We start from the raw sequence: 23,898 nt of genomic DNA, 5'->3' as shown, positions 1-23,898 counted from the left end.
GTGCGGCCAAAAGGGGCCTCTATTTTTTCTCTGCTATTTACGTTGGGTCGAATAAAAACCTTTCCAAATCGAACTGGTTTGTGCGTCAAGAACGCAAAAGAATTAGTGCGCGTGTGAAGCAGCATTTAGAAAAAAGAAGCCATTTGTATTGTTGGGGCATAATCCCTTTTTTTCGTATTTTACTAGGAGCTTGTGAAGAGAAGAATTGCGGGAAGCTGGCTAACTCAATTAATTTTAAATCCCGATAATAAAGAATTCACTTCTTTATGATACTTTTCTGTCTTATGAACGTGAAAAGAACACAACTTTGGGTGGAACAGGGAGCAGACAGCAAATAGGCAATTTTATTCTTGTTTTGCCATTCCACTCACCTTCTTTTGATTCCCACGTCGCGACGGGGCCTTGTGCTCGGAAGACCCTAAAGTCTGCCACTTCGTAAGTAATTATCTTTCCGATTCTGAGGACAAAAGACCATGCGAACGGTCAATTGAATTTATTTATTGGATAAAAAGAAAACAGCGAGGCAATTAACTGCCTTTGCGATAAACCCTTTTTTCCCTACCTTGTTTGGTTTCTATAGGAAATTTCGGGATTCGGCCAGCGGCTAAGAAGATTATTTTTTGTTTTTGTTTTTTGAATTTGGTTGTCATTTTTCGCTTTGTTTTGTTTTTTTAAGGGCTGTAAGAGGAATTTTGTTGGCGGAGGCGTGTCTAGAGGAACACCCGGTAATAATGTCTTTTTCTAGTAGCTTGTAGAGAGAATGATCGCGAGGAAGGATTGTTGTCAACATTAATGTATCCTCCTGATGAAGCGAATATATTTATTTCCGATACTTGCCCATCTTTTGGAAGCAATAAAACACCGCGATGGAGGGAGTCGAGGAACTGATAACGGCAAGACGAATGTCCTTTCATTTGCTTTTCTCTTTCTCACCCATCCTCCTTTGATTACCAAATCGCGGCGGGGCCTTGTGGCTGGAGGAACTCATAGTCTTCCACTTCGTAATGAATAAACATCATCCATCTGAATAGACTGCACCGTGTCACGAGAGCGGCCTTTAGAAAACACATGTATTTGCTTGGAGCAAACATTGAGGGTGTGGCAAAGCCACTGCCTCTCCATTTACCCCTTTTCCCTCTCTTGCTTGATTTTTTTAGATAATTTTAGGATTCGTCCAGCGGTCCAGGCGAATATTCTCCCCTATCTATCGTAGTGAGGCTCGGGGCGAAGCATATTTATTGAGGGAGAAATTTATGGGCGGACTCATGGATCGGACGGCGTCCACGAGATGCCCACGACCACATTCTGAGGCGGAGTGGTCCAACGGCACTTTCTTGACTTTCTCTTTGCCCAGCGAATAACCCGCCATTGAGCCACCACGTGGGCGGCGTTCTCACCATTAGCGGGCAGCCAACTCTTTGCAAGGCGGTTCCAGGAAAAAGGAATGAATTGCACCTCGTTGCGACACTCTGTCGCTGCCATCACCGCGCCGAGGAACCCTGAGTCCATTCGAGCCTCTCTGAAGAGGAAGAGGCACACTGCTGTTTGAAGCAAGTGGGCGGCACTTGAAGGAAGGCAGTTGGCGCTGCACTGGCTCATATGAGTGTGCCCGGGCTCAGTTGGAGGCTAAAAAATATTGGCGTGCAGCTCAGATGCCCACGTGCAGTTCCGTGCGGTGCGCATCCGATTGGCGCCGATGCAAAGGTCGCTCATGGCCCTCACTGGGACGGCAACTTGGCGACCATCAGCGCTCAGCCAGGCCCGTCACAAGTCTCCACCACTTCTGCCGCGGGAAGTTGGAATGCTTCCCATACGGCAGAGGCAATCGGAAGATCATGCAGATTCATGACGTGCCAGAGGGATTAGAGCTGTTACTCGGCCCACGGGGCACACAGGGGCCCAAGCGGGGAATCTGTGGGAGGCGGGGGCTCGTACGGAGGATCGCGGTCGCACCATTTGACGGCGTATTGGAATGCATGATGTGTGCAACGCCTGGCCACAGCTCCTGGATGCGTCTTGGGCCACCTTTCCGACGCCGGCTGCGCCAGACCCCGGCGTGCAGACAGCGGTGGGAGGAAAGAGGCGCCCTGGGCGTGCGCCATTCGCGAGGAAGAGATGCTTACGGAATCGTGCCAGTTGGCAGGGCGACTGCGTACACTCAGTCAAATGGATCCTCCGGACAGTGAATAACGATGCTGGAGTGCGGGTCCAGGGCATTCAGGGTGCTATCGAGGTGCCCAGAAATGGGACCGCCCATTCCCCCAGGCATTTCGGAGAGCAAAGAAAGAGCATGCCGCACCCCTGCCCAATGAAGCACGATGCTGCGATCGTGGTTGGATTGTACAATGCAACACGACGTGCCGAGTGAAGCTGCGCAAGGAGGCCTTTAAGCAAACAAAAAAGAACTTTTGCCTCCGGAAGCAACGACTTCTGGGCGCGCACAGGTGGGGAATCATCATCAATTTCCGGGTGTGACCGGGCGGCATGGGTTCCTCTCAGCGCCGCGCTCGTGGTGGTGCCGTGGGCCACCTCCCCAACACGTCGTGCAGCTGTCACTGTTGGTGGAAACGAGTTGGCGCACCGGGCGACGGTGCTGGGAGCACAATTGTCGCCGGGGAAGGACGGCACACGACCATATTTTCTGAGGGCCACAGCATTGTTCGGCTCACCCATCGCCGCCGGGTTGCGTTGCGGAAGGAGGAGGAGGATTGGTTGCCCCGGCGAAGAGTGGACGTGTGCACTTTTCATCCCTGAATTGGATCCGATGGCGGATAAATCCAACGGCACGCGGCTGTTTTGGCGAGTTGTGGAAGGACACTGTGTTACGGTCCGTCATTTAGACGAGCGATGGGAAAGAAATGAATTTGCGGAACTCCGCACAGCATGCGCTGCTTGTGAGAAAGGCAGGTAGTATTTGTGAAGCGTTGGAAGGGACCGTCGCAGGATGGTCTGGCGGTGCCTTTTGCGGCGGTGTTGGACAAGCCGTCAGGACAGAGATGGCGGTCCATCGCATGGCCAAAGGCAAGGAACGCCCATGAGGACGCCGGGGTCATGGTTGCTCTGCCATTTCACATTTCACAGTATCTTGGCGCAATGTGGGACGAAGCCGCCGCGTTACTGGATGTGGATGCGTCTTTTTACAGGCGGTTCTTTTGGCGGATACGCACGGGCGAGTTTCGGCTGTCGAGTGGAACTCGTGGATCTCGTGGAGTTGACTCGCCCCACACGGGCCGCGAGTGTTGTCCGGAGGTTCCCCGTACCACTGCGAGGGTCTTGGCGGAGGACCCCGGGAAGGTAAGACCGCAGTCTGTGGTGCCGCGCGTGGTAAGGGCACCTGTTTGGATTTGCAGTATCCGAACCAGCGGGCTGCGGAGGAGCGTGGTTCGGCGGGGCCAATGTGCGGCCAAGAAGTGGCGCCAACGGGAGAACAGGAGGCCCTTTTCAAGTGGTGTGAATCTATTGGTGTATCCTTAAGCCGCGAGACGAAGAGTGTCGCCTTGAGGCACGATGCGAAGACGAGGATTGAGGGAGGCCGCGTTTCTCCGAACGCCTGCAGCTGAGGGTGTGGATGGTGTGGCTCCGTATGATGCTGCGCGGCGGTGCGGGGGATTCCCTCTTTTGACATTAGCTCTTGTTTTTTCAACATATTGCGTCCCTGAGCGTCGTGTCCTCACGATCCCGCAGACGTGCCGCCATACGCACCGAAAGTGCGGCAGGAGCGGCCCCGCAAATTGCCGGAGAAGGAGCTCGTTTGCCTTGGGGCGGCCTCGCCAGCCCCTGCCATGTTGGCGACAGACGCGTCCATGCACGGATGGAGCGGTTTACTGCTTTGGGGGCGGGGGAATTGTTGACGGCTGGCGGCGCGCGGGGACGGGTGCCAAACGCAATTCGCCCGCCGACGAGACCCCGATGGGATCACCACCGGTGGAATTTCGCTGCCCAAAATGTGGCTTTTAGCACTAAAGCAATGACGGACTGACCCGCCACCGCACGGCACGCCACGGGCATCAGCCAGACATCGTGAAAACCGGCGAACGTGAATTGTGCGATGGAACAAGTCCGCATCCACTCCGCTGCCCGGCGCTGCGGGCTATTAGACAAAACATGAGGCGGACACTTGGAAATTGGGGAAGCTGTGCCTCACGGAAGGGTTGGCGCAGTTTCTTCTCGGGGTGGAAAGGCTCTGCCCCCAACAGAGCCTCTGCGCGGCGAGAAGGCACGAAGCTCCTCGAAGATGCGACGTAACTTCGATGCTGGTGGCAGGCGCCTCCTCATTTCTCATTGTTGTTCGATTATTTGGTTGGTTGATTTATGGTTTTGTTATTGTGCTGATTATCGGCAGCGATGGATTACTGAGCCGCGGCGCTATTCCGGGGCGGAGGCGTGACGGGGTCGTGTTTCACGCCCTCTGCTGCAGCCGCCTCTCCGGGGGCCGGGGCTCTCCTTCACGTCTCCACTCAGCGGGGCGGACGTGCTCGACGATGGTGGCCGGCGTGCGGGTCGTCGAATTTATTTGAGAAAACACGAGAAAAAACGACAACAAAAAGCGGTTGGAGCCAGCTCCCGTAGCCACGGAGGGACGGGTCGTAGCGCACATGCGGACGCTTTGTCGCCAGCAACCCTGGGAGGTGCTGCGGAGGGACTTCCTCCCGCACGCAAGAGGCGCGCACACGGCGGACGGCCTTTGCGCTGCTGGAGGAACTCTCAGTGCTGGGGGGGGGGGGGTCACAGAACGCACCATGGGTCCGGTGTGTTGGCTTTTGGGGCAGCTTTTGGCGACGCTCCGATCCGGCGTGGTCATGGGGCGGTGGACAGAGCAACGGCGAACACGGCGACCTTAACGCAATGGGGTGGCAGGAGGTGCAGTGCGGAAGAGACGGTCATAATCATTGCACCGCCGGCGCGCCTGTTGTCGAGCACCTCGAGAGAACGACGATGAAAGGAGGTTCGTCCGGATTACTCTTCGCATCCCCGCTTCAGGGCTGCCCATCACGATGAGGCTGCCGTGCAGTGATGCCACATGATATGGGCTGCTTGGAGAGACAGAGTGTGCTGTGCGCTGCGCCTTGCCCTGGAGAAGCCGATTATCCCTTTTATCCAGCACAGACACAAAACCCTGCTTGTGGTTACCGACAGTCAGTCTCTTCTAGCAGCCCTTCTTCGATAAGAATGGGGAGCAAAATGGTGTGCGGAGCGCAGTTGGTCCAGTGGGAGAATTCCCGCATCACAATAGCGGGAGGCCCGGGTTCGATTCCCGGACTGCGCATACTTTTCCGTGGTGCATCTTGCGATCCCGCTGGCGGCTCTCCTGTTCCACCGCTGTTTCTGCGCAAGAGGTCACCACAGTCATTTTTGTGGTTTGATCGGCCTCGTGTTGCGCTCCGGGTTCTCCTCCTTCATCGCCCTGCGGTGCTTCCTTCGCCGTCCTTGGCACCTGTGACTGTCCCGTGACGGTTTGTTCCGAAGCCTGACTGCCCTGGGAGGTCCTCCCGCCACCAGCATGCACTCCACCTGCTGCCTGCTGAGATGCGTCGGAGCGTGGGGATGTTGTGTCTGCAGCGTGCCCTCCGCCCAAAGACTTCGGTCCACTTGCACGCATCCAAGCAGCAGACGCGCTGCCAGTGCCGGACGGATTGCAAGTGTTACTTCGCAGTGGGTCGCTGCTGGATTGGTCCTGCCTCGTCGGAGCAGTGAGTGGTCCTCCCGAGGTGGGACTATGGCCCTCACCCGCGGTGTTTCCTCCACCTCCCTCGTCTTCCTGATTGCTATTGTCCTCAGAGTTCACATTCCCCTTTCGTCCAGAGCCACCGGCCACAGTCCACCTTTTGCAGCCAATGCAGCCAGCGTCAGCTCCGCGCAGTCACCGCGCCATCACCCGCGGCCGCACACGCACCCCTTCGCAGCAGCCGTCACTCACACGCACGAGCAGCTGCGGAGCCAACCTGCAAAAGCATAGAAAACAAAAGGAGACACAGCCGCTGCACCACGCACAGCAACAAATGGCAGCACCCCAGCAGCAGCAGCGCATACACCACGAGACAGATGGAATCAGTACGATTGCAGAGCTCGCACAACGCACCGCAAACCACAAGTTTAAAAAGCAAAAAAAAAAAAGCAATAATTAAAAAACATAATTAAAAAAAAAAAAGAAAAACAAACCCAGGGCTCCAGTGCGCATACTTATGAGTGTGTCCACGATGCGTTCAATGTGAACGAATGCGGGGCACAACGCGGAGCACACAGCACGGCAGCAGAAGCAAGTGAAGCAAAACACAATTATTATTTCCTCTTATTTAGTACAGTGAACCACAACACACGCGCACAAATCCCCGCGGTTGGGTGCTGGCACGCACAGCCCTCATACAATTCTTCAGCCCAGAGCGGTGTACGCCAGCGCGGATGCGGCGAGCAGCAGCGGGGCACACACCCACGCAGAGCTGCTGAGGCTGCCTTCGATTTCGCGAAGACGTGACGGTGCGCGGGTGGTCGTCGTGGTTGGCGCCTCTGTAGTCATGGCCGTATTACTTGGTGCCTCTGTGGTTGTAGTACTGGTGGTGGTGGTGGTACTTGGTGTTTTTGTTGTAGTCGTCGTGATCGTCGCGGCAGGATTTTTGGCTTCCTCAGTTGCTTTTTCTGCAACCTTACTCGTGCGGCTTTGTGACCCTGATGTACCATCCGTACCCTCGCTCTGCAAAGTACTGGTCGCGACACTTGAATGCGAATCCGGGCCGTTCAAAGTTTGTTCATCTCTGGCAGTATCTTCCTCTTCCGAAGCGGGCACCAAACCCGACGGCCCCGCCTTACCTTTCTCCTGTTCTCCTTCTGATGGAGAGGGCAATGGACTGGTGTCGGCAGGACTTTGAGTCTTAGGCTTAGTCTCAGATGTAGTGGACGGCAGGCTGGCGCCGTTTCCCTCAATTTGAGGTTCATTCAGGGTAATGTCTGTGGCGCACACGGAAGGGCAGCAGCACAGGGCAAGCACCAGCAGGGCGCACAGCAGACGGCACGTCGTCATCATCGTGAGTGTGGTCGTTCAGTGGTGTGGAGCTGATCTGCACAGTGAGGGACATGGAGAGCAACAGGGGAGACGAGAGGTGCGGCAGACACACAAAGAGGGTACACCACATGAGGAGAGGGCAGCAGCCAGGCATGCACCGTACGCCGCACACCACGCACGACACACACTCCAATCCACGGCAGCAGGCACACACACACACACAGAGCTGCCGCAACACCAACACACAGATGGAAGAGGAGAAGCAAACAGGAGCGGCACACAAGGCTCCACCGCATTTACATGCGGCGAGAGCGGTCCGTCGCGTCGGCACCCCTCACGGAGCGCACACACACACACAAGAGGAGGTGCAGCGCACACAACAACACAAGCAAAACAGTAAAAAAAACGAAAAACGAAACGTGGGACGGCCAGCGCACATACTCTCATTGCTCCCGTAAAGCAAAACACACACACACAGGGAGAGAGAGAGAGGTCGCCCACTCAATGCAATGGAAACAAAACAGAAACAGTTACGGTGCTCCGCCCATGCAGCCAGGCAGGACGGCAGCGGTGCGTGTCGTGCAAAAGAGAGCACCAACGGGCCTGCATGGGTGTGCATGCATATATACAATGGGCACATTATGTGTGTGCCTCGTGGGATGAGGTGAGAGCGAGAGTCCATGCAAGGGGACACACACAGAGAGTGGGTGAAAGACGAGTGTGTGTGCGGGCGGTGCATAGGCTCTCTCTCACTCACTCTCACGCGGCCACCATCGCAGCAGCAGCCGCACACGCAAGAAAAAGAAGAAGCAAAAGAGGGGAGGTGGTGTGGTAGACTGCGGTGCTGCCGTCACTGTCGCCAGGCGTCGCCGTATCATTTGTTGGGACGGTGCTGAATGTTAGTGCTGTTTGTGGTTTTGTATTATTGGCTGTAGGAGCAGGATTCGTATTATCAGGTCCAGGGTGTTTGTGTGTTTCTTTGTGATTAGTCCGTTGAGCGTTGTCACCATCCTTACTCACTTCATTCTGCGCATCAGCACCGCCACTTGTAGAGATGGGTGAAGCTGTTGTTTCCTCTGAGCCGCTGGCAACTGCGTCCTTCACCGAATCCAATGTTGTTGTGCCCTTAGTGTTGTGCTCTGCTGCGTCACCCTTTGAAGGCTTTTCTTGTCCCACAAGCTCCTTTTGGGTTTCTGACGGTGACGTTTGTTTTTTTTTCTCTGTTGAAATTTGCAATTCTCTTGTTGCTGGGATTCCTTCTGTGGAATTTGTCGGTGACGGTGATGGTGGTGGTGATGGTGCTTCTTCGGAGTCTCTTTCTTCCTTTTGCCGAGTATGCGAGTCTGTTGTTGGTTGTTCTTGTTGAACTGGTTGCAATGGTGTTGGTTGTTGGTTGCTGGGAGTTCCTCCCGTCACTGCGGCCCTATGCTCGATCTCCCTTCCGGTTTCATCACCATTAACAATTTGATTCCCTGCTGCGTGCGGTTTAATAGAGGACTGAGTTTCTGCATTTGTTATTGACACCTCTTGTCTATCCAAGTTGGTTTGTGCGGGTGCTGGAGGTCGTGCTGATTGTGACTTAACACCTGTTTCTGGAGCATCCATGCTCAGGGTGGATGTCGTACCTTTGCTGCCCTGCAAACCATCAGCACCAACGGGATTACTCGGTGAAGGCGTAGCGGCAGAAAAAGAATCAGACACCAAAGAATTAACAACACCTCCAGAAGAACTTCCACTGGCGCCAGCAACACCAACAACAAAAGCGTTATTGTCAGCTCCACCACTTTGACCAGCACCACCAGAACCGCCAGAAACACCTTGACTGCCACCAGACACAGGAGGTGATAGGGGCTTTAAATCGGGATTACTGAAGTTCTTTTCAGACTCTTCCTCGCTAGTCGGAACTCCAGCGGCAGTGACGGGCAACGTTGATCGCAATGGCAGCGCGAGCACAGTTTTAGCACATCCGCTGGGCATATGGAACCCATTCTCACCCAACACACCCGACCCCATGCAGCCACCCACTGCGTTGTTGTCAAGCTCCTTCGCATAAACCCATCCGGCACCGCACCACAGCACGCAGAGGGCACACACCAGCAGCACACGGCCAGTCATCATCATCGACATCACTCCTGTCACTTGCGTGCAGCCTTCAGCACAAACTAAGAACACGTCAACGCAGAGCGGAAGGAAAGAAAGAGAGACAATTCACACAGCCACGAACCGTCACCGCACAAGAAAAAATAGTAAAACAACGAAAGTGCAAAAAAACGCACAACGCCCTAAAATATTTTAACAAAAAGAAAAACACACAAAACAATTAAAAAAAAAAAACCAAACAACTAGCAATAAAGCAAAACAGTAAAAACACAAAAAACAGAGAGCTGCAAAGAATGGCTCCACCGTACATGCACCAGCACACAGAAATGCGTCCACGCAAACATTTGTGTGCGTGTCGTGCATATGAGTGTGTCTGGGATGCGTTCAACGTGACGGATACAGGGAGCAGCAACGTGGGGCACACAGCACGGCAGCAGAAGCAAGTGAAGCAAAACACAATCATTATTTTCTCTTATTTATTTACATCGGACCACAGTGGACGCGCACAAATTCCCGTGGTTCAGTGCTGGCACGCACAGCCCGCATACACACCTCTTCAGCCCAGAGTGGTGTACGCCAGCGCGGATGCGGCGAGCAGCAGCGGGGCACACACCCACGCAGAGCTGCTGAGGCTGCCGTCGATTTCGCGAAGATGTGACGGTGCGCGGGTAGTCGTCGTGGTTGGCGTCTCTGTGGTTGTAGTAGTTGGTGCCACTGGCGCAGTGGTGGACGTAATTGGCACTTTTGTGGTGGTGGTGGTCGTCGTGGTCGTCTGGGCAGAATCTTTGGCTTCCTCAGTTGCTTGTTCTGCAGCTACACTCGTGCGGCTTTGTGTCCTTGATGTACCATCCGTACCCTCGCTCTGCAAAGTACTGGTCGCGACACTTGAATGCGAATCCGGGCCGTTCAAAGTTTGTTCATCTCTGGCAGTATCTTCCTGTTCCGAAGCGGTCACCATACCTGACGGCCCCGCCTTACCTTTCTCCTGTTCTCCCTCTGATGGAGAGGAAGGGAGAGTGGTGACGGTTACATTTGTGTCATCCTCAGGCTTAGTGTCAACGACTGGTGTTGTTGCTGTAATGAGAGTGTTCTTCGAAAGGCCTTCAGACGTAATCTGCTTGTTACTCTCTGATGTCACTGTTGTAGTTGCCGTCATCGTCTGGGAAGAAACTTGAGTCGGCGCATCCTGTGCAGCGTACACGTACGGGCAGCAGCACAGGGCGAGCACCAACAGGGCGCACAGCAGACGGCACGTCGTCATCATCGTGAGTGTGGTCGTTCAGTGGTGTGGAGCTGATCTGCACAGTGAGGGACATGGAGAGCAACAGGGGAGACGAGAGGTGCGGCAGACACACACAGAGGGCACACCACATGAGGAGAGGGCAGCAGCCAGGCATGCACCGTACGCCGCACACCAGACACGACACACACTCCAATCCACGACAGCACACACACACACACACACAGCCCTGCCGCAACACCAACACAAAGATGGAAGAGGGAGAAGCAAACAGGAGCGGCACACAAGGCTCCACCGCATGCACATACGGCGAGAGCGGTCCGTCGTGTCTGCACCCCTCACGGAGGGTACACACACACACGAGAATAGGTGCAGCGCACACAGCAACACAAAAGCAAAGTAACAATTAAAAAAGGAATGATCCCCGCACACCACGTGGATTGTTGGTCCACGGGAAGCGCAGCCAACATTCATCACAAAAATAATTCAGTTGCCTTTTGGCCGTCGTTCATATTCAGCGCACACAACTACATGCAGGCACAGTCGCCACCGCAGCAGCAGCACACACACGCAAAAATAAGACACAAAGGATGGGAGGTGGTGTGGAAGACCGTGGTGCTGCTGTCGCTGTCGGCGGTGGTCGCTGTTCCTTTGTCATTGTTGGTGACTGATGTTGTTGTTAATTCTTCCGGCTGTTTGACTGGGAGTGATGTTAAAAAACAATTGTTTCCCTGGCAGTAATTTGATTCCTCTCCTGTCCCGTCGATTTCTGTGCTCGCCGGTGGTGTGGTTGGTAGCTGGAGTCGGCGAGACTCTGACAGGGCTGCCAGCACCATCTGACTGAAATTGGTCTGCTGTGTTCTCGTCCCCAGTCCCACTGCACCAGCTGCTGGGGGCGGTGCAGCGGTCATGCCAGAAGCACCATCAATGGGCTGGGTGTCGGCCGCATCAATCAATGGGTGTGTGCCCGCAATCGACAGGAACTTGCATCGACAGGGAGTTCTGCACCGACGCTCGGGGTGGGGGAACAATGGCGCCAAGCGAAACAGCGCATGCCACCCCGGAAAATCCGCAAGGCGTATTGGCGCGGGCTGCGTTACTGCCGTGGCAAAGGAAATGAATGACGGTGCGAGTGGCGTTCTCGTCGTACGTCCCCTCCGGCCAATCCTTGCAGTAAAGCATTGCCTGAGTACATTGGATTACGCCTAAGAGAGCAATTAAAAATGTTCTTTCCTCTGCATGTATTGTACTCGCATGTGGCCACGGCCGCCGGCAATGCCTCCAGCGGATACACCTGCGATGCACGGTCAACACAATCCACATCCACTCGTTGTGCGCCATCCAACACCATCTTTTCCTTGGAGCTATGAACAACACCGGGCACACACTCCTTTTCGGCCGTCCACGGCATGCGCCTGCGGTGAGAATCCGGAGAAATTCCCATTCCTTTTGTGCAAAAAGTCATGGAGCTGACGCCGTTAAGCGCGTCCCGGCGAGGGCAACAACAGCCCGCCGCAGCACTCACGAATGCCCACCCGTTGCCTCCTGTGCAAAAAAAAAAAAGACAATGGAGGGAAAAGCCTGCACAAATGCCCTGGCAAGAAAGGCCAGCACCAGTGGATGAACACTGAAGCCGTGGGTGCATGCTCCACAAATGTCCTTCCTTTTTAAGCCGCCTTCTTAGTTGCATGGAAATGACCCGCAACCGCACACGTGAGAATAAAAAAGCAAAAGGCGAGCAGTGCAGCCGTTAAAACACACACACGCGTATCGTATGAAGCGCTTTATGGAGAGGAACGGAATGCAGGAAGAAGCGCACACAATCCCAATGGACACCCGCAATCGTGTGTGGTTGCATATTTCCCACTCTTTGGCCCTCGATGCGTTCCTGTGCGTGTCTCGCCCGTGAGTCACAGAGCCGTAGAGTGCCAAGCCCCTGCACAAACACACCTCAGGACGCGACAGCGAGGTTTCCCCAATGACCACCTCACGGCCATACCCTTTGGATATCTCATGGACCGAGCGCCTCCCGCTGCAGGCCACACCACCCAATACAAGCAGCACAATGCGCTGAGGAGTTGTGAGGGCAATCGTCCCACCACCGCCACCCAGATCAGGATGATTCTCCCATTTGCCACCACACTCTTGAAATGGCTCGGCGTTTTTCCCTCATGCTCCACTGCTTTGACCACAACTCGCGCCATTTGGCCTCATCGCATGATCGCGCTCCATCGATGCCAACGACAGCCCAACCCGCAGCGTCTTATTCCTGCCTGCCGTACCAGTAAGCAGGCATGCTTCAGAAACGGATCCTCGTCCGTTGCAGCGTTGCTCGCAGAGGCACTCGTGCTCCGTCCGCCCTGCACCGACGCCGTGCTGTATTGTTGCACGCTCCCGGCCCTCCTCGTCACATGCTCAAGGTTCGCAAACAAATGGGCGTCGGGCGTCAGTCCACCCTCTCGGATCAGCTGCTGCTTCCTGGCCTCCGTCAACTCGTCGGTGCTGCTCGCAGTCAAAAGCAACAGGAGAAGACACAGTCACACAGGCCGGGGCGTTGCGGTATCCCTCGTCAGGCGCCGCACGCCATCCAGATTTTTCCTGAGGGGTTTGTGCCCAACGGCGATGTCTTGTTCCACCTCCCACACCTCCGCCAGTCGCTTCTCCCGGTACTGTGCCACAAGCCTCGCGCAAATATCGATGTGCAGCGACAGTCTGGCTTGCCTCTCCCGAAACTCCGGCGAAGCCCGCACCGCACTGCTCAACCTCACAAGCTTGGCCTTCGGCTCCACGCCCTGCGCCAATCCCGGGTGATACGCGTGGAGTTTTTTCAGCGTCACCGAAGGCTCCTCCACGCACTGCGCAAGAAAACAATGACGGTACGAGCGCCGGCACACATCTTCCTCATCCAATTACTGCCGCTTCGAGTCTGCCCCAGACAATTCTTACAGGTCTGCTCATACACTTTCTTCCCCAGCGGCATCAGCTCATCAAGCAGACACTGACATGTGCGTTGGTGCATCAGCGGCATCACCGTGACAAAGCCCCAATCAACGATGATCCGCACCGGGTTGCCGCGGCTGTCGGCGCCCCTAAGTGAAATCCGGCTCGTCGTGGTATTGCCTGGCGAGCCCTCAAAGAAGGTCCCGGCAAACCCATGGCAGATGTTGCCCCTTTTTTGGTGGCAAATGACAGGCACACAGTTGTTCATGGCGTGAAAAACCGCCACAATAAGTGACTCCGCAACGTTCAAAACGGACTCTCAATTCGGAAGCAACAGCAGCTGAGGGAACCTATTCTGCATGCTGAGGTGGAACACCAGCACCTCAGGGGCGGCGAAATCTAAAATAATGTCCTTGAAACGCATCGCCCTCGGCGCCATCCAAGCACGCACCAGTTGCTGAGGACTGCGATGCGGGGTGCACCCCAACGCAAAGATGTGTACATCCCTGTAAGCAACATTTGCCATCCAATCCTCAACCACGCGGCTCACAGACGCATCCTCCACGGAAAAAAAGTAGCGCGCAGGGCTACTGATAATCGGCTGCCGCGGTGTCATGGGGTTCTCGAGCAGCGTCACGCCGTGTTCCATGAGATCATGAAGACGCAGTGAGCAGTTTAGCACAGCCGCAGCATGGGAATAGCAAAAAAAACTTTGGAAAATCCATGAACGGCGTCAAGCATCTGGTGGAATATATAATCCCGCACACAACCACAAACGCCATTGCTGGGCTCACACAGCTGCCCCTCTTCCGACGGCCTTGCTCGCACCAACCCGCTCTGCATAATATGTCAAGTACAAGTCACACAGACAATGTGCTTGGATATGTGTGTGTGTCTTGTGTGCGCACATTTCACTCGCACCGTTTTTTGTGTATGTGCGTCTCAGAAAACCTAACAAACACACAAGCAATGCCATACTACCATACAGCGGCCCACATCGGCAACCAACACGGGAAGAGCTATGTGCACCGGAAATACAACCAATCTCAAATAAAAAGTCAAACGGAGCGGACACAGCACATGCATATGGAGAAGGAGACCCATTGAAATGAATGTTTTTCTATTGAGCTTCCAATGCTGAGTGCAGGCCACGCAGGAGGAAGCGCAGTCGCCTCGCAGCGCAACGCCGACCACACCTCAACTCGATGGAGTGTTGCCACGGCGGCAGCAGAGGCAAGCAGAAGAAGCAGCGGACAGGGACAAGCAGCAGCAGTGTCATCACCGGGAGTCGGAGGCATGCCCTGCCTGCCGTCCGTCTTGCTGCTTCGGTCCCTGCCGCCGAGAGAAGCTTCTTGCGGTCTGTCAGGGCATCCTGGCCGGATCCACTTCTCCTCTGTCAACGGATTCTTATGAGGAGCAGCCGTGTCTACATCCTTCGGTGGTGTGCCGCGGTCGGTCTCAATGCTCTCCGCAACGGGGACGGATGCCCCTGGCAATCCTTGTTCAGTATATGCCGGTGAAACCGTCCTGCTCCACACCCTCTCCTCGCCGTCCCACGGAACCACTGGAAGTAGGCTGCCGCTGGTGGCGGATATCGTGCACACCTGCGCGTGGTCACGGCAAATAACGTTTCCCCTCATCGTAGGGTGGAGTGGCCCACGCAACCGTCGCCCCGTCCGTGCATGGAACACAACGGACGTTACCCTTTTCAGTCACTTCCAGATGTACCTGCATGCCGAGGCACCTCAATGCCGCATGCAAGGCAGCACTGAAATATGTCTCCTCCGGGTTCCTCGCATCCGTCGTGTTGTTGGGAAGCGTGTCCAGACACCACGAAGAGGGCTCATCTCCAGGCATCGCAGAGAAATATTCTCCCCTCCCAAATAACACCCTCAATATCCCTCACATCCAGTGCGGGATCAGTGATGGCGCAACTGTCCATCGGGCGTTTGGCTGACATCTCATGGATGCTCCCCAAATACCAACCGCGGGAATAACGATCCGACGCGCAGCGTTTGACAGGGACACCCACGTCGCAGACCATGTAGCAATATTCACTCATGTTCAGTGCGGAGCGCTTCTTCTGCAGCAGCTCACAGCCCGACTTCGTGCACCAACGCATCGGCTCCGCCATCTCCCACTTCACCTTCATGCAGCCCAAGGCAGCCGATGCAGCAGCGTCAGCTCCGTGCAGTCGCCGGTACCCACAATCGCTGCCATCCACTCATCCCTCGCGTGGCGCTGCGATAAGTGCGACTCCAGCGTCCTCCCGTCCCATCGCCATCCTGCAGCTCCATGCCATCAATGTCGTCGCAGTCGTGGTGCTCCCTCGCTGCCATCGCGGCATTCGTCGAGCGCACCATCACCAACAGCGCCCTGACACGCACACCGGCAACATGCCTCACCATGCTGCGGCCTGCCATGTGCGGGCAGGTGAACCCGACAGCATGGGCCATCAGGTGCGCGGCGATGCGGGTGGCGATGCGTCCGTGAAATGAAACTAACAGGCAATGCTCATGGCGCCAGCGACTGGACGGCCATCCTCCAGCGTGACGCACCGCAGTGCCTACACACCACCCAGCGCAGCAGCCACGCACAGCACCATGTCAGAATTGGGAACACCAGTGGAACGATGCTCAGCAGTCGCCGTGAACCGACTGCAAACGCTGCCCGTGGCAGATGGGGGCACAATCAACGGACCCTCCAGTGGCTGGACGAGCAGACGATCCTCATGCGGTTTGACAGCAGCAGGGACAGTATCCTCGGCAACGAGGTTACCGTGTGCAGAGGAAGGAACAACATCCTCACAGTGGCGATTGTCATTCAATGAATTCATTGCGTGAGACCAGGAGAAGACGCAGTGCCTCCTGCTGTCACACGGGTTCGTTTTTGACGTCTTAATGCGGACGGGCACCCATGGGTCCTTCCAAACGCCGCTGCACACCTGCAATGCGTCCAGCGCCCTGAGATGCATTCTCCCCACCGTAAACGAGACAAACCTCGCTGTGGGAGCGCACCACATCGTCAATAAATAAGGAATACTTCAGGGTAAAAGCAAGACGTCCGCTAGCAAACCACATCGCACAGATCATCAATAGCAGCACCAGCAGCAATGCAGACCGTGGGGTTAAAGTGGATCAACGGAAACACGCCATAAGCCAAAGACAATCTTAATGGCTTGACAAGAATACAAGAGACTGACAATCTCTCAACAAGAAACAAAAAAATAGAAAAAAGAAAAAAAATTCAAGTGTCCGCAGTCAAAGCAACCTAATAATCCACAAAAAAAGGTAATGGGTGCACTCAACCACAACACAAGTAAAACAATAAAAGAGAACAAGAAAAAAAAGCCGAGGAGTGGGACGACCAGCGCACACACTCTCATTGCTCCCGTAAAGCAAAACACACACACAGGGAGAGAGAGAGAGAGAGAGAGGTCGCCCACTCAATGCAATAGAAACAAAACAGAAACAGTCACGGTGCTCCGCCCATGCAGCCAGGCAGGACGGCAGCGGTGCGTGTCGTGCAAAAGAGAGCACCAACGGGCCTGCATGGGTGTGCATGCATATATACAATGGGCACATTATGTGTGTGCTGCGTTGGGATGAGGTGAGGGCGAGAGTCCATGCAAGGGGACACACACAGAGAGTGAGTGAAAGACGAGTGTGTGTGCGGGCGGTGCATGGCTCTCTCTCACTCACTCTCACGCGGCCACCACCGCAGCCGCAGCCGCACACGCAACAAAAAGAAGAAGCAAAAGAGGAGAGGTGGTGTGGGAAACTGCGGTGCTGCTGTCACTGTCGCCAGGGGTAGCCGTTGTCGTTTTCATTGCTGTGGCTTCGACTGGTGTTTTCTTCGGATTGGCTTCTTTATTTCCATTTTGTTTTTCTTTTCTTTTCCCTGCACCTTCAGCTGCGGGGTCATTGACGTCAGTTTTTTGAGCGCTTTTAGGCTTTGTTTGATTCGATGCTCCCTCCGCACCAGAGGGTAAACTTCGCTGCTCTTGACTGTCTGCTGAAATCCCCTTTTTGGCGTCGGTATCGTCTTCTTTCTTTTCCTTCTCCCTTTCTTCCTCTTTTTTCTCTTCCTCTTCCTCTTCTCCCTCCTCCAATTCCTTTTCACTCTCCTCTTCTTTTTTCGTTTCCTCCTTGTTTCCCCTCGTTCCTTTTGCCGATTCTGTTGCTTCTCTTCCGGGTTGTGGTGCCGTCTCCATCCCCGCTCCCGCTCCCGTTACGCCTGGCACCGATGCTGCTGCTTGTTCCACTGTGCCCTCCTGCTCCTTCGACCCTCGGTCTGCTGCTTGTGGAGCTTTCGTTTCAGCGGTTGGGCCATCTGTTCCAGCACTACCACCAGTATCTTTGTTTTTTTTAGGACTCTCGCTCTCTTCGGACGCAGTATCCAAAAGACCCTGAGTTGTTTCAGCAAGTCCACCACCGCAGACACCGCACCACAGCACGCAGAGGGCACACACCAGCAGCACACGGCCAGTCATCATCGCCATCACTCCTGTCTCTTGCGCGCAGCCTAGTGCAAAAGTAACTCTCCGTAAAGACAAAGCAAAAAGATAAACACAGCCGCTACACCACGCACAGCAACAAATGGCAGCACCCCAGCAGCAGCAGCGCACACACCACGAGACAGATGGAATCACTACGATTGCAGAGCTCGCACACCGCCCCGCAAACCACAAGTTTAAAAAGCAATAAAAAACAATAATTAAAAAGAAAAACAAACCCAGGGCTCCAGTGCGCATACTTATGAGTGTGTCCGCGATGCGTTCAATGTGAACGAATGCGGGGCACAACGCGGAGCACACAGCACGGCAGCAGAAGCAAGTGAAGCAAAACACAATTATTATTTTCTCTTATTTTATACAGTGAACCACAACACACGCGCACAAATCCCCGCGGTTGGGTGCTGGCACGCACACACCTCTTCAGCCCAGAGCGGTGTACGCCAGCGCGGATGCGGCAAGCACCAGCGGGGCACACACCCACGCAGAGCTGCTGAGGCTGCCGTCGACTTCGCGAAGACGTAACGGTGAGCGGGTGGTCGTTGTGGTTGGTGCCTCTGTATTCATGGCCGTATTACTTGGTGCCTCTGTGGTTGTAGTTGTAGTCGTAGTAGTGGTTGTGGTAGTCGTATTTGGTGCCTCTTCCGTGGCATCTTTATTATGTTTTAGCGTTTCCGAATCACGGTCCTGATTTGTTTCCACCGAATTATTGGAATTACCCGTTGATCCTGTAGAGCCGGTGTTCCTACCGTCTGGCACTGGCTGAACAGACGCAGTTTTTTTATCTTCTGTATTGGACAACACGCCTGATCCCCCTCCCGCAACGGCTGTAACAGGCTGAGCTGAGACGCCGGCAATGTCCTGGTTCGGGACTTTAGGGATATTTGGACCAGAAGGACCGGCCTCCCGACTTTTATCCTCTGATTGTGTGGGCTGTCCATCGGGGGCATCTTTTTCCGAAATAACCGATGTCGTGAAGACACATGGGCAGCAGCACAGGGCGAGCACCAGCAGGGCGCACAGCAGACGGCACGTCATCATCGTGAGTGTGGTCGTTCAGTGGTGTGGAGCTGATCTGCACAGTGAGGGACATGGAGAGCAACAGGGGAGACGAGAGGTGCGGCAGACACACACAGAGGGCACACCACATGAGGAGAGGGCAGCAGCCAGGCATGCACCGTACGCCGCACACCAGACACGACACACACTCCAATCCACGACAGCACACACACACACACAGCCCTGCCGCAACACCAACACGCAGATGGAAGAGGAGAAGCAAACAGGAGCGGCACACAAGGCTCCACCGCATTTACATGCGGCGAGAGCGGTCCGTCGCGTCGGCACCCCTCACGGAGGGCACACACACACACACGAGAATAGGTGCAGCGCACACAGCAACACAAAAGCAAAGTAACAATAAAAAGAGGAGAGATCCCCGCACACCACGTGGATTGTTGGTCCACGGGAAGCGCAGCCAACATTCATCACAAAGCAACACTTCAGTTGTCTTTGGCCTTCGTCCATATTCGTCGCACTCCATTTCATGCAGGCGCGGCCCCCAGCACTGCAGCAGCCGCACACGTAAAAACAAGCGCAAGGAATGGAATAATGCAAGCAAACGTCTATTGTTTTTCCGTTTGGATGTTGGCAGATGTGTGCATATGTTGTTTTGTTTTTTTTTTGTTTTTGCGGAGGGCAAACCTTCATGCCTGGGTCGTGTGTTGGGGATTCCTGCAGGGTGCACAATTATGTTTTTCCTCTTGTGAATGTTTCTTGTGTTGGTGCGGCCAAGAATTCGGTCTGTGCTGTTCCTGCCTTTTGCTGGTTAAGTGTTGCAATAGATGTTTGTTTTTCCTTTCGTTGCTGTGGCACCTGATTCCTCACCGTTTATTGCGGTGGAAATGAAAATATGTGAGTGGACTCCCACACACCAGAACGCACCTTCGCTCTTATTTATTGGTGCATGGAAGGGCATGTCTGTTTGGTGGTGTCTCGACCATATATTCTTCTGGGTGTACATTCCCCTGCGGGCTGAGGGCGGGATGACGCTCCGTCGCGGTGCACTTCCCTCGCATGCCGCCCACTGTGATTCATCATGCATCACCCTCTCACATACTCCGTTGTGCCACACCGCTGATATTATTGCAGCCGCTGTGATTCCGCGTATTTCACGCATTTCATTGTGCCACAATACATCCGCTCGTGTGGCCGCCGCATCCAAACAGCGGTGCTCAACACCGTGAGCGGCAGTCCACATCCTTGCATGCCCCAGCGCAGTGGTGCTGGACTGTCAGCCAGGCGTCAGACAACAAGAGAGTCTTGTGCTGGCAGTACAATACACGGAGCTGCAGTGAATGACTCGGGCGGGGACGCATCTATTTGTCGCAAAGCAGTGAAAAGGAGTCGGGCAAAATAATGCCGGCTGCATTCACGACACCACATCCGCAGCCAAAGCATGCGACGTGATGTGTATTTCACTGGTGCTGTGAAATGCCTGCAGACGACGTCACTAGTGGAGGCATGCCACCCATGATCAGCGGACAGACAATAATCGGCATGGGAGGTCACAAAAGGCAGCAACGACGCCAGCAGCAGGAGCAGCCCTCTCTCTCTCTCTGTTGCCTACGAAAAGTAAATATTCCACCAGCCACAGTTGACTGTGCCATCGTGACACTCCATGCACGTCGTTGCTGCGTCAACACATCCTGTTCCCTGCAGCGCCTCAAAAGATGCCTCACTCCGTCCACTAAGTGCATCGGTGTGGGCCGTGCCTGGGCTGTTCGTGAGGACCACAACGATGTGAGGGTCACCAAGTCGCAGCATGTTCGCTGTGACGTTGTTGCATGGCACCTGCACACACACACGCAGCGCCTGCATCCCTCCCTTTTGTGTCCGCCCTCTGCCGGAGTGGCCACACACACACGGGCAGCAGCAAAATCACTTCACCCTCGACGATCCAAAATCGACACCGACATCCCTCGCGACGCAAAGATCTTTGTTGCCAGCACGGGCTTCCTGCCGCTCTGCCATCGACGCTGAAACACGGCACAGTGCACGCACTTATTTTCCTCTTGTGCAGTCAGCCGTTTGCTTCACACATTCTTCGATGGGCTGACGTTCACAAAAGCACGCCACAAAAGGCCACTGTGATCGCACAAGCTATTGTGATGAGCGTCTGTGTGTGCATGCATCCGCTGCTCACACGTGCTGGCAGGCAGCCTGCTGCCGGTGCCCTCGTGCCAGTTCATCGGCTCCAGCACGGAAAAGAGAAAATGGCCTATTCCCGATGCACTTATTCCCACCGGCAGCAACAACACGCTGGTCGCCAGCCGTCATTCCTCAGCACATCCAGGAATGCTGAAAAGTGACGTGGAGCTGTCAGCCAGCAATGCCACAATCCCCGCACACATGTCGACTACACCAGAGAAGAAACACAAATCACAAACAACACCCTCACATGTTTTCCGAACATCATTCCGACACACCGCGACACGCCAAACAGAAGTATTCGTCACTCCAATGCACCTCCCCACACAATCACATATTCCATGCACCACGCACGGCAGCAGCTCACACGCGGTCAAACAAATGTTCTTCGGATAAGTGTTATCCACGTGCTGCAGTGGGAAGTAAACAAAAGAGACGAGCGGCCAAACCACAAAAGAGTGCCACGACTGGCCGCAATTCAACGGAACGCAGCCACTCAAATGAATTCAGTCCTAATGCCCTCAACCTCCCACCCTCCCCCACAAAAGCTGCAAAAGATTGAAGACAAACGCACCGTCCAACAAATTCTTTGTGCAACACCAAAAGAAGCCGCAGTGCCTTATGCTGTCCTCACAGTCCGTTGATGACGCCTGGATGCGGATGGTCACCCATCGTTTCTTACAAACGACGCCGCACACCCGTGACGCATCCTGCGCTCTGAGAAACGCGTCCCTCACTATCACCAGAGACGCCCACGCACCGTCGGTACGCAACAAATCGTCAGGGAACGAAGAATACGTCAGGCTGACAGCAAGACACCTGCCGACAAATCACATCGCAGAAATCATCAATAGCAGCACCAAAAGCGATGCAGACCGTGGGGTTAACGTGGATCAACGGACGCACGCCAAAAGTCAAATAAAAGCTTAGTGGCTTGACAAGAATACAAGAGGCTGACGCTTCCTCAACAAAAACAAAACAGTAGAAAAACAAAAACAAAAATCCAAGTCTCCGAAGTCAAAGCAACCCAATAATCCACAAAAAAAGTTAATTGGTGCACTCAACCACAACACATGTAAAACAGTAAATAAAAAGCCGAACCGTGGGACGACCAGCGCACACACTCTCATTGCTCCCGTAAAGCAAAACACACACACAGGGAGAGAGAGAGAGAGAGGTCGCCCACTCAATGCAATGGAAACAAAACAGAAACAGTTACGGTGCTACGCCCATGCAGCCAGGCAGGACAGCAGCGGTGCGTGTCGTGCAAAAGAGAGCACCAACGGGCCTGCATGGGTGTGCATGCATATATACAATGGGCACATTATGTGTGTGCTGCGTTGGGATGAGGTGAGGGCGAGAGTCCATGCAAGGGGACACACACAGAGAGAGAGTGAGTGAAGGACGAGTGTGTGTGCGGGCGGTGCACGGCTCTCTCTCACTCACTCTCACGCGGCCACCACCGCCGCAGCCGCAGCCGCACACACAACAACAAGAAGAAGAAGCAAAAGAGGGGAGGTGGCGTGGGAGACCACATTGCTGCTGTCACTGTCGCGAGATTTAGATGTATCATTTGTTTGATAGTTGTTGACTGTTTCTGCCTTTTGTGGTGCTGTCTCAGTGGATGTGGGAGTGTTGTTGGTATTACCACCTTCGATTCCGTCTTGTGGTTCTCTGCTGTTAGGCCGTTGAGCGCCGTTATCAACCTTGTCCTCCTTGTTTTGAGCTCCACCACTGCCACTTTTAGATACAGATGACGCTGCTGTTTCCGCTGGACGACTTGTATTTGAATCATTCATCGAATCTGGTGTGTCCGTGTCTTTTCTGTTTTGGCTTGGCTCACCATTTCCTAAAGGTTTTTCCTCTGCTTCAGGCGCCGTTTCAGCGTTTGACGGTGACGTCATGGTTGTTGTTTCTGTTGTATTCTGTGAGTCTGTTGATGCTGTTGGGTTTGTTTCTCCTGCTGAAACGGTTATTGCTGGTGACCGCTCTGTTGGTGATACTACCGTAGGAACTTCTTGTGGCGCCGGTGATATATCTGCTGGTGGTGGTGAAGGTTCCTTTGGTGGTAATACTTGTTTGATTCTTTGTTTTAGCAGTGGTTGGGGGTAGTTTTTATTAGGGGACAACCCGTTATTGCGGCCAGTACTGTCTTTTCCCCCGTCCGCAATTTCACCGCCAACGACATCAGTAAGAACTTTTGTTTTTTTTTTGTTTTTTTTTGTATCGGACAACTGTAATTGTGCATCAGAATCAAGTGTCACTGTTCCATTCACATCAGGCGGCAATGCCTCTTGAGGCCCTGATTCTGAGTGATCCTGTTTTCGTATGTGGTCCACTTCTTTTTGGGGTACATTTTCCTCAGGCGGATTCGGACCCACTTCCTGATCAATATCGAGAGATGATGATTCTTCATCAGAAGCAGAATCCAAAGGCTCACTTTCACTTCCATGAGGAATATCAGCCTTTGAACCTCCACTGCCACCATTACTCCCATCTGCGGGAGGAGTTTGACCGACAGTTCCACCTCCACGTTCGCCACGAGTTCCGGGATCACCAGAAACAACATCGACATCCTCAGCGTAGCCACCGCCGGCACCGCACCACAGCACGCAGAGAGCACACACCAGCAGCACACGGCCAGCCATTATCATCGACATCACTCCTGTCACTCGCGTGTAGCCTTCAGCACAAACTAACTCCCAGTCAACGCAAAGCAAAAGCAAAAAACAAGGCGCAGTAAAAAACACCAGCAGCAGCAGCACGCATTTCATGAGAAATATCGAAAAAATGAAGTGCAAGAAACACACAACGCCCTGCAAAAAGCTCACAAGAAAAAGAAAAACACGCAACAAGGAAAGACAGAACACAAGTAAACGAGCAGCAATAAAGTAAAAC

At 54.2% G+C, this 23,898-nt stretch overlaps 8 protein-coding genes, 1 non-coding gene and 2 pseudogenes across 9 annotated transcripts, besides 28 other annotated features; 1 reads left to right on the top strand and 10 right to left on the bottom strand.

The window, feature by feature from the left end:
* Window positions 1-1,261: part of a sequence feature (areas merged during assembly that could not be assigned to a particular haplotype. This can correspond to areas where the two haplotypes were merged or to regions with more than two copies in the genome that were merged during assembly.) that runs on past the window's edge.
* Window positions 185-618: a mobile genetic element.
* Window positions 618-671: a sequence feature (A-rich).
* Window positions 744-1,012: a mobile genetic element.
* Window positions 1,262-1,443: a sequence feature (heterozygous, Esmeraldo-like haplotype).
* Window positions 1,444-4,645: a sequence feature (areas not merged during assembly with more than two copies in the genome that could not be assigned to a particular haplotype).
* Tc00.1047053506321.230 (uncharacterized protein) lies at window positions 2,218-2,748 on the bottom strand (the record flags this gene model as incomplete). The annotated part of the gene is made up of 1 exon (XM_814305.1): window positions 2,218-2,748. One exon carries the CDS (start codon window positions 2,746-2,748, stop codon window positions 2,218-2,220), a length of 531 nt encoding a protein of 176 aa, XP_819398.1.
* Window positions 4,646-6,054: a sequence feature (heterozygous, Esmeraldo-like haplotype).
* Tc00.1047053506321.220 lies at window positions 5,194-5,266 on the top strand. The gene has a single exon. It is a non-coding gene; the product is annotated as a tRNA-Val (tRNA).
* Window positions 6,055-6,136: a sequence feature (areas not merged during assembly with more than two copies in the genome that could not be assigned to a particular haplotype).
* Window positions 6,096-6,158: a sequence feature (T-rich).
* Window positions 6,137-7,277: a sequence feature (haploid, Esmeraldo-like haplotype).
* Window positions 6,371-7,018, bottom strand: Tc00.1047053506321.210 (mucin TcMUCII, putative; the record flags this gene model as incomplete). The annotated part of the gene is made up of 1 exon (XM_814304.1): window positions 6,371-7,018. The coding sequence occupies one exon, from the start codon at window positions 7,016-7,018 to the stop codon at window positions 6,371-6,373; it is 648 nt and encodes a 215-aa protein (XP_819397.1).
* Window positions 7,278-8,203: a sequence feature (areas not merged during assembly with more than two copies in the genome that could not be assigned to a particular haplotype).
* On the bottom strand, window positions 7,757-9,124 carry Tc00.1047053506321.200 (mucin-associated surface protein (MASP), putative; the record flags this gene model as incomplete). The annotated part of the gene is made up of 1 exon (XM_814303.1): window positions 7,757-9,124. One exon carries the CDS (start codon window positions 9,122-9,124, stop codon window positions 7,757-7,759), a length of 1,368 nt encoding a protein of 455 aa, XP_819396.1.
* Window positions 8,204-8,540: a sequence feature (heterozygous, non-Esmeraldo-like haplotype).
* Window positions 8,271-8,298: a microsatellite.
* Window positions 8,541-9,539: a sequence feature (areas merged during assembly that could not be assigned to a particular haplotype. This can correspond to areas where the two haplotypes were merged or to regions with more than two copies in the genome that were merged during assembly.).
* Window positions 9,292-9,378: a sequence feature (T-rich).
* Window positions 9,540-10,258: a sequence feature (heterozygous, Esmeraldo-like haplotype).
* Tc00.1047053506321.190 (mucin TcMUCII, putative) lies at window positions 9,654-10,361 on the bottom strand (the record flags this gene model as incomplete). The annotated part of the gene is made up of 1 exon (XM_814302.1): window positions 9,654-10,361. The coding sequence occupies one exon, from the start codon at window positions 10,359-10,361 to the stop codon at window positions 9,654-9,656; it is 708 nt and encodes a 235-aa protein (XP_819395.1).
* Window positions 10,259-17,661: a sequence feature (areas not merged during assembly with more than two copies in the genome that could not be assigned to a particular haplotype).
* Window positions 10,544-10,563: a microsatellite.
* Window positions 11,434-12,027, bottom strand: Tc00.1047053506321.180 (uncharacterized protein; the record flags this gene model as incomplete). The annotated part of the gene is made up of 1 exon (XM_814301.1): window positions 11,434-12,027. One exon carries the CDS (start codon window positions 12,025-12,027, stop codon window positions 11,434-11,436), a length of 594 nt encoding a protein of 197 aa, XP_819394.1.
* Tc00.1047053506321.160 lies at window positions 12,259-14,103 on the bottom strand (annotated as a pseudogene).
* Window positions 15,262-16,389, bottom strand: Tc00.1047053506321.150 (annotated as a pseudogene).
* Window positions 16,690-16,713: a microsatellite.
* On the bottom strand, window positions 16,981-17,778 carry Tc00.1047053506321.140 (mucin-associated surface protein (MASP), putative; the record flags this gene model as incomplete). The annotated part of the gene is made up of 1 exon (XM_814300.1): window positions 16,981-17,778. One exon carries the CDS (start codon window positions 17,776-17,778, stop codon window positions 16,981-16,983), a length of 798 nt encoding a protein of 265 aa, XP_819393.1.
* Window positions 17,318-17,469: a sequence feature (GA-rich).
* Window positions 17,662-18,274: a sequence feature (heterozygous, Esmeraldo-like haplotype).
* Tc00.1047053506321.130 (mucin TcMUCII, putative) lies at window positions 18,214-18,831 on the bottom strand (the record flags this gene model as incomplete). Its single annotated transcript, XM_814299.1, has 1 exon — window positions 18,214-18,831. One exon carries the CDS (start codon window positions 18,829-18,831, stop codon window positions 18,214-18,216), a length of 618 nt encoding a protein of 205 aa, XP_819392.1.
* Window positions 18,275-19,001: a sequence feature (areas merged during assembly that could not be assigned to a particular haplotype. This can correspond to areas where the two haplotypes were merged or to regions with more than two copies in the genome that were merged during assembly.).
* Window positions 18,380-18,421: a microsatellite.
* Window positions 19,002-19,238: a sequence feature (heterozygous, Esmeraldo-like haplotype).
* Window positions 19,239-23,060: a sequence feature (areas not merged during assembly with more than two copies in the genome that could not be assigned to a particular haplotype).
* Window positions 22,449-23,648, bottom strand: Tc00.1047053506321.120 (mucin-associated surface protein (MASP), putative; the record flags this gene model as incomplete). Its single annotated transcript, XM_814298.1, has 1 exon — window positions 22,449-23,648. The coding sequence occupies one exon, from the start codon at window positions 23,646-23,648 to the stop codon at window positions 22,449-22,451; it is 1,200 nt and encodes a 399-aa protein (XP_819391.1).
* Window positions 23,061-23,402: a sequence feature (haploid, Esmeraldo-like haplotype).
* Window positions 23,403-23,453: a sequence feature (heterozygous, non-Esmeraldo-like haplotype).
* Window positions 23,454-23,898: part of a sequence feature (areas merged during assembly that could not be assigned to a particular haplotype. This can correspond to areas where the two haplotypes were merged or to regions with more than two copies in the genome that were merged during assembly.) that runs on past the window's edge.

The sequence above is a fragment of the Trypanosoma cruzi genome, genomic scaffold (assembly GCF_000209065.1).
Source record: "Trypanosoma cruzi strain CL Brener 1047053516431 genomic scaffold, whole genome shotgun sequence".
Lineage (NCBI taxonomy): Eukaryota > Euglenozoa > Kinetoplastea > Trypanosomatida > Trypanosomatidae > Trypanosoma > Trypanosoma cruzi.
The sequence above is the reverse complement of the archived record's forward strand: the minus strand, read 5'-3'. Positions and strand labels throughout refer to the sequence as shown.